We start from the raw sequence: 10,577 nt of genomic DNA, 5'->3' as shown, positions 1-10,577 counted from the left end.
TTATATTCACTTTCGATTCCTGAAAGAGAGGCTATGGAGAAATGTATTTCTGATTCTCTAGTAGCCAAATTCATTCGCCCTTCCTCTTCTCCAGCGGGGGCGGGGTTCTTTTTTGTGGGGAAGAAGGATGGATCTTTGTGACCTTGCATTGACTACCGAGGGTTGAATAACATCACGGTAAAGAATACTTATCCTTTGCCGTTAATGTCTTCAGCCTTCGAGAGGTTGCAGGGAGCATCTATCTTCACAAAATTGGACTTACGTAACGCTTATCATTTGGTTCGCATTAGGGAGGGAGATGAATGGAAAACTGCTTTTAACACCCCTAGGGGGCATTTTGAATATTTGGTTATGCCGTTCGGGCTATCCAACTCCCCAGCAGTTTTCCAGGCACTGGTCAATGACGTGCTGCGAGACATGATCGATCAGTTCATATATGTCTACCTGGATGACATATTGATTTTTTCTTCGTCTCTCCAGGAGCATGTGCAGCACGTCCGACGAGTGCTTCAGAGGTTGCTAGAGAATGGGCTTTTTGTCAAGGCGGAGAAATGCGATTTTCATGCACAGTCTGTTCCTTTTTTAGGCTACATCGTGTCGTCCGAGGGAATGCGGATGGACCCTGAGAAGATCAAGGCTGTGGTGGATTGGCCAAGTCCAGATTCTCGCAAGGCCCTGTTGAGGTTTCTGGGGTTTGCCAATTTTTACCGGCGTTTCATTCGCAATTTCAGCCAGCTAGTCGCGCCTCTGACTGCCTTGACCTCCCCCCGAACTGCGTTCAGGTGGTCCGAATAGGCCCAGGCTGTGTTCGTTAAACTGAAGAGCCGCTTTGTTTCAGCTCCGATTCTTATAACCCCTGATTCTTCACGTCAGTTTGTGGTGGAGGTCGACGCGTCAGAGGTGGGAGTAGGAGCAGTGTTATCCCAGCGTTCACCTGTGGACGACAAGATGCATCCTTGCGCGTTTTTTTCACATCGATTATCCCCAGCCGAACGCAATTATGACATTGGTAACAGAGAGTTGTTGGCAGTCAAGTTGGCGTTGGAAGAATGGCGCCACTGGTTAGAAGGGTCGGGGGTACCTTTTATCGTCTGGACTGATCATAAGAATCTAGAATACATCAGAACTGCCAAAAGATTGAACTCCAGGCAGGCTCGGTGGGCACTTTTTTTCGGTCGATTTGATTTTACTCTATCTTACCGTCCGGGTTCTAAGAACATCAAGCCGGACTCTTTATCTCGCATATTTGATTTTTCCGAACGCCCGTCTACTCCCGAGTGTATTTTACCCGAGACCAGATTTGTTTCAACACTCACATGGGAGATCGAAGCGCAGGTCAAGAGGGCCTTAGAAGGGGTAATGCCTCCGCCCGGTTGTCCACCGAATCGTTTGTTTGTGCCGGAGGGATTACGGTCAGACGTTATCCAGTGGGGTCACAGTTCCAACGTAGCTTGACCCTGGTCCCATATCGCTCTAGATTTCATTACCGCCCTCCCACCCTCTCAGGGTAACACAGTGATTTTAACTGTGGTGGACCGATTCTCGAAGGCAGCACATTTCATCCCCTTACCCAAATTACCTTCAGCTAAGGAGACAGCGGTAACTATCGTAGATCACGTCTTTCGGTTACATGGCCTCCCGATAGACGTGGTTTCCGACAGGGGTCCCCAATTTGTGTCCAAATTTTGGCGAGAATTTTGTAGATTACTGGGGGCGACTGTTAGTTTGTCCTCTGGGTTTCATCCCCAGAGCAATGGTCAAACTGAGAGAGCCAACCAAGATTTGGAAAGAACGTTGCGATGTATGGTTTCCAAGAACCCTTCCTCTTGGAGTCAGCAACTGTCAATGGTGGAGTACGCCCACAATACGTTACCAGTGTCATCTACGGGCCTATCTCCGTTTGAGTGTAGTGTAGGTTACCAGCCACCAATTTTTCCTAGTCTGGAATCCGAAGTCGCGGTCCCCTCCGCTCACGCCTTTATCCAGAGGTGTCAGCGCACTTGGACTAGAGCCCGTGAGACTCTACTCCAAGTGGGAGCTCGCACCAAGGCCAAGGCCGATCGCCACCGGCGGAGGCCTCCCGTATATGTCGTCGGTTCCAAAGTGTGGCTTTCTACCAAGAACATTCCTCTCCGATCCGTCTCGAATAAACTTGCTCCCAAATTTATTGGCCCGTTTGCTGTTACCAAGATTGTTAGTCCGGTGGCAGTCCGCCTCAAACTTCCTCTTGCGTACAAGAGAATTCATCCCGTGTTCCATGTATCCAAAGTCAAACCCGTGTTTCATGCTCGCATTAATCCGCCAGTCCCGGTTCCCCCACCGCCGCGACTCGTAGATGGGGAACCATCCTATTCGGTCAATCGCATCCTGGACTCTAGACGGAGGGGACGCGGATTCCAGTACTTGGTGGAGTGGGAAGGTTACGGTCCGGAGGAGAGAAGTTGGGTTCCTGCTAGAGACATTCTGGATCACTCTCTTATCGATGATTACAATCGACAGGTAAGGGAGTCTGAGAACGCCAGGAGGCGTTCTTAGGAGGAGGGGTACTGTCACGGTAGACGTTTTCTCTGTCCCTTCTTGTCTCGTGTTTATGTTGTTGTATGAACGCACGTGTGTGAGGGGCGTGTCTGTATGGCATTACCTGATCCGCTCCAGCTGTTCATCATCACATCACCAGCTGCAGTTGATCATCACCACACTACTTATACTCACTGCTGTTCTCTCATCCTTGTCAGATCGTTGTTTGGTGTGTCCCTGTCTGGTTATCCTGTTCCTGATCGTCTCGTGTCCCGTGGAGTGTTTATCGTGCTTGGAGTGTGTTCTTCGTTCACCGGGGATTCTTCGCACCGTTTGTCTTCACTCATCGGGTTGACCATCCAGTCCCTGCGTCACCGTGTATTCTAGCTACTGCCTTGGACTGAGTTTATTAAAAGTATCTTTCACTCGCATTTGCTTCCTGTGATCTATTGCACCATGACACTGCAGCAGTATTATTCACATATCAGCACATGGGAGGCGTCGATTTGTTGGATTCACTGATTGCTTTTTATCGCACCAACATCAGGTCAAATAAATGGTACCACCGGCTTGTCTTTCATTACAAAGAAATGGCAGTGGAAACATGTTGGCTCATCTAGACTGGATTGTGTGCTGACAACGGAATGGCGAGATTGCGCCTTTATGGCTTCAAGTCTTGAATTGCACAAAGTCTGTGCAAATCCAAAAAAAAGATGCCAGGAAGAGAGGGCGAACAAGTGGTGGGATTTCCCAACAGTATGAGGAGAAGAGGAGGAAGCAGGGACCAACCCCATACCTAACCAGGATGTCCGCTTGGACAATACCTTACACTTGCAAATAATGTGTGAAAAAAAGGGAAGATGCAGGGTTCCTGGGTGCACAGGAACACCCAAAGTGATGTGCAAAAAGTGTAACAACTGCTTTTTGGAGTTTCACACAGAGTGAAATCTCATTACATGAAGTACATGATATATGACACGCACTACATGAAACAAATCTATGCCTGTATCAAATCCAATATAAATGTGTTTTAAGTGTTTTTCCCTTTTTAGTCTACTTAATGATTTCTTGACATTTTTGAAAAAGAATTGTGATTTTGTATTGCTCTCTGAGCATTATCGTATGCCCATTGTTGCACAACGTTTAGAACTGTACCATTTTGTAGTCACAACCAATTAACTCATCTGCTTAGTAATTATAGGCTTACAATTACAGTATTTATAGGCCAATGATTTACCCCATTACAATAGTCCCTTTACAGTTACTGCTAGCTATCATAAAATTACACTTACTTTTAGGTTTAAAATTTAATTTCCAACAACAAATGGTTTAGCAACATAATATATTTTTGAAATATTTGAAATATTTTCGAATTATTGCGATCCTATTCTATAGAGCTGTTTGGCGAGCATTTGCACATCATGGAAATATTTGAAGCATGACTTTCTAATTTTTACAGATGGAGAATAAAACTGTGACATGTAAGTTATGCACTGAAGAAAACACCATGTCTCAAACCCACAAAATATGCTGTTTGCCATAGTGGATTTGATCCATTAACGACCTTTGGGGCTGCTTAAGAATAGCGAAGCGTGCACATCAAATGATCTTGATTCATTGAACCTGGGTAAAATTAGGATCGCATGAACTTAAATTGTCCTCATGGAACCGCTTTAGCCCCGACTGAATTGTTAGGTTTAATCAAAGTCAGGTTTGGTACTGTAATCCCCAAAAAGGTTTTGGACTGTTAGTAGTCCCCAATTTTCTAAACAGAGTTTATGGAACAGGCCTCAGCCTACATGTTTTGTTTAATCCAGTCCCCATTTTAGTAGGCTATGTGACTTTTCTGACACTGAATCGTATTTACGTGATTCCCATGTTCCATTTTGTCGAGTCAAGGTAACTACTATGCATCAACGTTTTGCCTGTTTCGTATCCCCATAAACCTGTTTTGTTGATATATTATAGCCTAAGCCAACCGCTTATCCGCCGACAGAGGACGCTGTTTTACCTGGCTCACAATCTCGGAAAAAAAAACGTATCTGCTCTGGGAATTCAATCACACTTTGTAGATGCGAGATTAAAGTACTGTAGTGAGAGCAGCAGAGTAGCTGGCGATCATCCGTTTTTGCTGTTATAGTGTTTTAACAGAAAATAGAGGGATCGAGGGACGTTATCTTACATGAACGAACGTGACTGTGACAGATCCGCTGCAACGTGGAGCGTCTCCAAACCAAACTGAGGTTTGGTCTCAGGTCTGTGAGAATAAACAGCGTTGTTTGGGAGTGAAGGATCAACTAAAAATCGCGCATGTTTTGGCGAAATCAGACAGCGAGAGCGACTGTCGCTCGGGGCTCCGCGCTGGAGATGGAGATCCGCCGTGGAAAGTTCAGACAAAGTGTTTTCATGGAGACCCCGCAGGTAAAGAAGCTCCGGTGATCATTGTGTCCAGAGGCTCAGCTGGACTCTATGTGTTGGGTGTACAGTCGGCCGTTTACTTTTCCTAAAAATTAACATTTACGAACACCAATTAGATAATAATGGTGCTTTTATCCATTGATAAAGGAGTAATTTATAGGTAACGGTATTCAATCAGAATACAATCAGAATTAATGACGCAGTGCCTTCCTCTGTTTTGTCCTGCTTATTGTGGGGCTTAAAGTCAAAAGTGTTTGTTTAAGTGGTGTAACTGGTAAAAAATACTTACAGTGAAGAAATTTTATCATTGATTGGCTATTTGAAAGACATTTGTCAGTGGCCTAACCAAAACACAAGAGGCCATTAGGCTACACTTTAAACCTGACCTCATGACTGATTGAAGGTTTTTTTTGCCTACTTTAAAAAAAAATAAAGACCTGTATTCAATGATTTAAGTAAATTTCGTCACCATATAATTTAAATGGACTATTCTTATTTTATTTTATTTATCTTATTTTTGTATTATTGCAGTAGCCTACTTATTACAAATGTTTTACCCTGCACAATATTATTTTTTAATTCATGTGCCCTCATAATCTTTGATCAAAATAAGTTCCCATCCCTCTTTCAACAGCATCTTTTTTCTGATGATGTGTTTACTGGCATGAGGGTGGGATCAAACTGTCACTAACATGACATCACTATAGCCAACCACAATTATCCAACAATCCAATGAATTTCCAATGGACAAAATCAAGTTCCAGCCTACATTTTGTCTTGTTCGATAAGCTGTTTCACTTTTTTGTACATCACAATAGGGAATAAAAGACTATCGCATCATCCGTTTCTTGCCGACTGTAAAATCATTCTTCAAAATTGACTCTTTGAATTTTCTTTTTCAAAAATGTGTGAAACAAAGATGAATACACTCACCTAAAGGATTATTAGGAACACCATACTAATACTGTGTTTGACCCGCTTTCGCCTTCAGAACTGCCTTAATTCTACGTGGCATTGATTCAACAAGGTGCTGAAAGCATTCTTTAGAAATGTTGGCCCATATTGATAGGATAGCATCTTGCAGTTGATGAAGATTTGTGGGATGCACATCCAGGGCACGAAGCTCCCGTTCCACCACATCCCAAAGATGCTCTATTGGGTTGAGATCTGGTGACTGTGGGGGCCATTTTAGTACAGTGAACTCATTGTCATGTTCAAGAAACCAATTTGAAATGATTCGAGCTTTGTGACATGGTGCATTATCCTGCTGGAAGTAGCCATCAGAGGATGGGTACATGGTGGTCATAAAGGGATGGACATGGTCAGAAACAATGCTCAGGTAGGCCGTGGCATTTAAACGATGCCCAATTGGCACTAAGGGGCCTAAAGTGTGCCAAGAAAACATCCCCCACACCATTACACCACCACCACCAGCCTGCACAGTGGTAACAAGGCATGATGGATCCATGTTCTCATTCTGTTTACGCAAAATTCTGACTCTACCATCTGAATGTCTCAACAGAAATCGAGACTCAGACCAGGCAACATTTTTCCAGTCTTCAACTGTCCAATTTTGGTGAGCTCTTGCAAATTGTAGCCTCTTTTTCCTATTTGTAGTGGAGATGAGTGGTACCCGGTGGGGTCTTCTGCTGTTGTAGCCCATCCGCCTCAAGGTTGTGCGTGTTGTGGCTTCACAAATGCTTTGCTGCATACCTCGGTTGTAACGAGTGGTTATTTCAGTCAAAGTTGCTCTTCAATTAGCTTGAATCAGTCGGCCCATTCTCCTCTGACCTCTAGCATCAACAAGGCATTTTCGCCCACAGGACTGCCGCATACTGGATGTTTTTCCCTTTTCACACCATTCTTTGTAAACCCTAGAAATGGTTGTGCGTGAAAATCCCAGTAACTGAGCAGATTGTCAAATACTTAGACTAGCCCGTCTGGCACCAACAACCATGCCACGCTCAAAATTGCTTAAATCACCTTTCTTTCCCTTTCTGACATTCAGTTTGGAGTTCAGGAGATTGTCTTGACCAGGACCACACCCCTAAATGCATTGAAGCAACTGCCATGTGATTGGTTGATTAGATAATTGTATTAATGAGAAATTAAACAGGTGTTCCTAATAATCCTTTAGGTATATTGCATTAACAAAAACTTGACGTGTTTTATACTAGATATTTCTCCTTTTTATAATTTCTGATACTTTTTTGTCATTGACCCCCAGTATCTTATCAAACACTGCAGTAGATCCCTTGCATTCTTCCAAGGAGAAAGGGCTAAATGGCATCTGTATATGATTATCCCAGAGTAGGTTGAGTTAAAAGAGAACTCTGTCTAACCCCTAATTATTTTTATACGTAGCCTGCTGTGGTGAGATGGAAAGAAGCATGGTTGGTTCAGAATGTGGCTGTTGGATGTGTAGAGTGGCTCTGGGCTGCTGTGCCTGAATTCCTTGTTTGACTTGGGAGTTGGGACCTTACTTAGTTTTCATTCTGCTGCGGTGACTATATGTTTACATTTTAGTTGTGCAGGAGGTTTTAAATCCTCGTTGATTTGACATTCAGGGATCTTAAATCTTAGGCAGATCTTGTCCTGAATGATCAGAAAAAGTCACATGGACTGTGTCAGCTTTTGATTCATTGGTTGTTTATAGCAGTGGTTCTCAAGAGGCCTCAAAATGACTTAACATTTTTAAACTAAGATATAAACATTAAAATGATCTAAAACATAATCTACAATCTAAATCGTATACCTGAAAAAAAGGTAAATTAATAAATTCTTAAAATGCTATGGGCAATTTTTTTATAATAAATATACTGTATATTCTGTTAGTTAGCCAAGCTCTAAAATATTTTATAGTGTAAAAATTGTGAGTAAAATAAAAAAATATCCAGTAAATTACAGATGAATTGAAGAGTCATGTAATTTGTATAAAACGAGTGGAAACCCTGAAGAACATTCAGCTCCTAAAAATGTTGGAATTCTGAAATTTAATTAAAATTATTTTAGTTACTTTTTTAATTTAAATAAACTGGGAATGACCATTAAAATTTATTTTCAGAAAAATAAAAACCTATGGCTAGGGGGCCTTTGAATATTGTTATTGGGGGTCCTTAGAGTTGAAAAAAAGTTTGAGAACCACTGGTTTATAGTCTTCTCAGTCCACATTCAAGATTTTTGTTCATTCAAGTTCATACAAGTATTATAAAATTACTGTCAGAGTTAGAACCTCAATTAATAACAGTTAAAGGGAAAGTTCACAGAAAAATGAAAATTCTGTCATTTACTCTCATGTGTGTTAAATAGCCTAGTTCTTATTTTTTTGTCACCGAACGATATTCTGTTTTATTCTTTAACCGCTCTAATCAGAGTTTGCATATCTTTTTCATTAATAAGATTTGCCTAGCCCCTATCAGTATCATTTAGGCACCAAATGCACGTTTCTAATTCAGTCCCTCATTCAAGATGCATGTGACTTTACTCAAGTCATTGTGTGCTTTGTTGAAAAGCCTTTAAGGCATCCCAGGTCCCCACTGACATCGTATTACCCCCTATAGAGTGGATGAGATGTATTCTGTTTAATATCTTCAACGTGGCTGTTGATTGGAAATCAATATGGCCTAATGAAACTCTTTTTAAAAAGATATTTTTACCTTTGCATACACACACAGAGATGGGTGATCGGATTGAACTTTACAATATCTTGCCCCAGTTTGCAGTAATACTGCAGCAGGCTGTGTGTGAAAGCTCAGGTGAAGCAATTATACTGAGCGGTTAGAGGGAAGGAAGATTGCTGGATCAGTTAAGTAGACTTAAAAGCAGTAATGGAAAAATTGGCTCATAGATTTTGTGTAATGCCTTTGTTATATGCCAAGTCTCCAACAGACGTTAAACCTTTGCAGTGCACTTTTTTTTTAATTGCCAAAACTGATGCAAAAGGCATCTTTCTTGTGTTATTTTCTATCATGCCAGTTGTAAATTTAATCACACTGTCATTTTTAGATTAGTCTAGTTAGCTTTTTTTTTTTTTTGGTTTGCTTACAACATGGTCCATTAAAACCACAGTGAGGGACACTGCCACATATATATAGATTTCCCTGAAGGATGTTAAAAGTGATGTAGGCTACATACCACCAGACACACCCTTCCACCCACACCACTTGCTTCTTTCCTAACGGAACTTAGGAAATTCATGCTTAATTCATTCTGTACTGGATTCTCCAAGATGATTGCTCATGTACAAATGTACTTGCATTGGTTTTGTTAGACATGTATTATGTAAGATTCCCTCAGCAGGTAAAGTTTCTATATTTTTATTATATATTTTATGTTAAATTATATTATATAAATACACATACAGTATATATATATATTTAAAAAATAAATGTTTATTATATTGAAATGTTGTCAATGTTGAATGTCAATGTTGAAAACAGTTGTACATTTTTTGATTATTTGATGAATAGAAAGTTATATTAAATAGAAAAGAATTTATTTGAAATAGAATCTTTTGTAAGTTGTAAGCCAAACCAAACTTTTGAAAGGCAGTGTATTTATTAATACTTTTAATCCGCAAGGATGCATTGAGTGATTAAAAGTGACAGTAAATGCATCTATAATGTTACAAAATATATATATATTTTCAAATAAATGCTGTTCTTGTGAATGTTCTATTCATCAAAATATTCCTGAAAAAAACACACCACAATTTCCACAAAAAGATTAAGCAGCACAACTGTTTTTAACATTTATAATAATAGTAAATGTTTCTTGAGCATCAACTCATCCTATTATAATGATTTCTGAAGGATCATGTGACACTGAAGACTGGAGTAATGATGCTGAAAATTCAGCTTTGCCATCACAGGAATACATAAAATAGTAGGCTATACCTCACAATATCAAATAAATGTAGCCTTGGTGAGGATAATATACGTCTTTCAAAAACAAAACAAAAGTCTTTACCAACCCCAAACTTTTGCACAGTAGTGTATACCAGCTACTATATTAAAATATTTCTTGCTGTGGTTCGTGTTAGATGCAATAATAATACAGATGATTCTTTGTGCACACTTGTATCTTTGAAGATTTTTAATTCCACTCATATATTTGGCTTTCCTAGGACTTGTAAGGTCACACATTGCACTTACGTGGTGCCTTTCGCCATGTTCAGAATGAGGAAGTAGCCATAAGCTATGAAGGAGTTGATATCTTGAAGAAATGCAAAAACTTCCCCTTCAGCATGTTAGCAGCACTGCCCAAGGCCCCAGAGAACAATGGGGAATCTTTCAGCACGGGGGCCCAAACAGGAGCACATGCTTTTGGATTTAAACGAAGGTCCGTGGCAGAAAGCCCTGTTAAGAGGAACCGTAGAGGAGGATAATCATCCACGCTCTGATGTCATAGGTGCCTCGCTCTTAGTTAGTATGCCAGGCTGAACCGTGAGAGCTAAGAAGAGGCGTATTGAGCTTTGCTTGAATTCTGTATATAAAAGAGAGGGGATGGTTTAGTTTCAGTGACAACAGCTTTTTTTTTTTTCAGTTTCATTTTTTTTGTTATCTTTGTTTGCTTTGCTTAGAATTGTTTTTTGAACCGAACCCAAGAAGCATATTGGCAAAAACCTCTAATAATGAGAACAA

The 10,577-nt window shown here is 40.8% G+C and overlaps 1 protein-coding gene across 2 annotated transcripts in view; it reads left to right on the top strand.

Moving 5' to 3' along the window:
• The first annotated feature begins 4,597 nt into the window (after positions 1-4,597).
• The window catches only part of rtkna (rhotekin a), a 98,378-nt gene continuing 92,398 nt past the window's right edge, over positions 4,598-10,577 (top strand). The window contains exon 1 of one of the 2 annotated variants that reach the window (XM_056269999.1): positions 4,598-4,938. In XM_056269999.1, coding sequence (XP_056125974.1) covers positions 4,828-4,938 — 111 coding nt within the window. In that variant the 5' untranslated portion in view covers positions 4,598-4,827. The remainder of the gene's footprint in view (positions 4,939-10,577) is intronic. The other variant, XM_056269995.1, reaches the window with a different exon arrangement.

Source organism: Rhinichthys klamathensis, unplaced genomic scaffold (genome assembly GCF_029890125.1).
Source record: "Rhinichthys klamathensis goyatoka isolate OS25496 unplaced genomic scaffold, OSU_Roscu_1.1 h1tg000296l_1, whole genome shotgun sequence".
Taxonomy (NCBI): domain Eukaryota; kingdom Metazoa; phylum Chordata; class Actinopteri; order Cypriniformes; family Leuciscidae; genus Rhinichthys; species Rhinichthys klamathensis.
The sequence above is the reverse complement of the archived record's forward strand: the minus strand, read 5'-3'. Positions and strand labels throughout refer to the sequence as shown.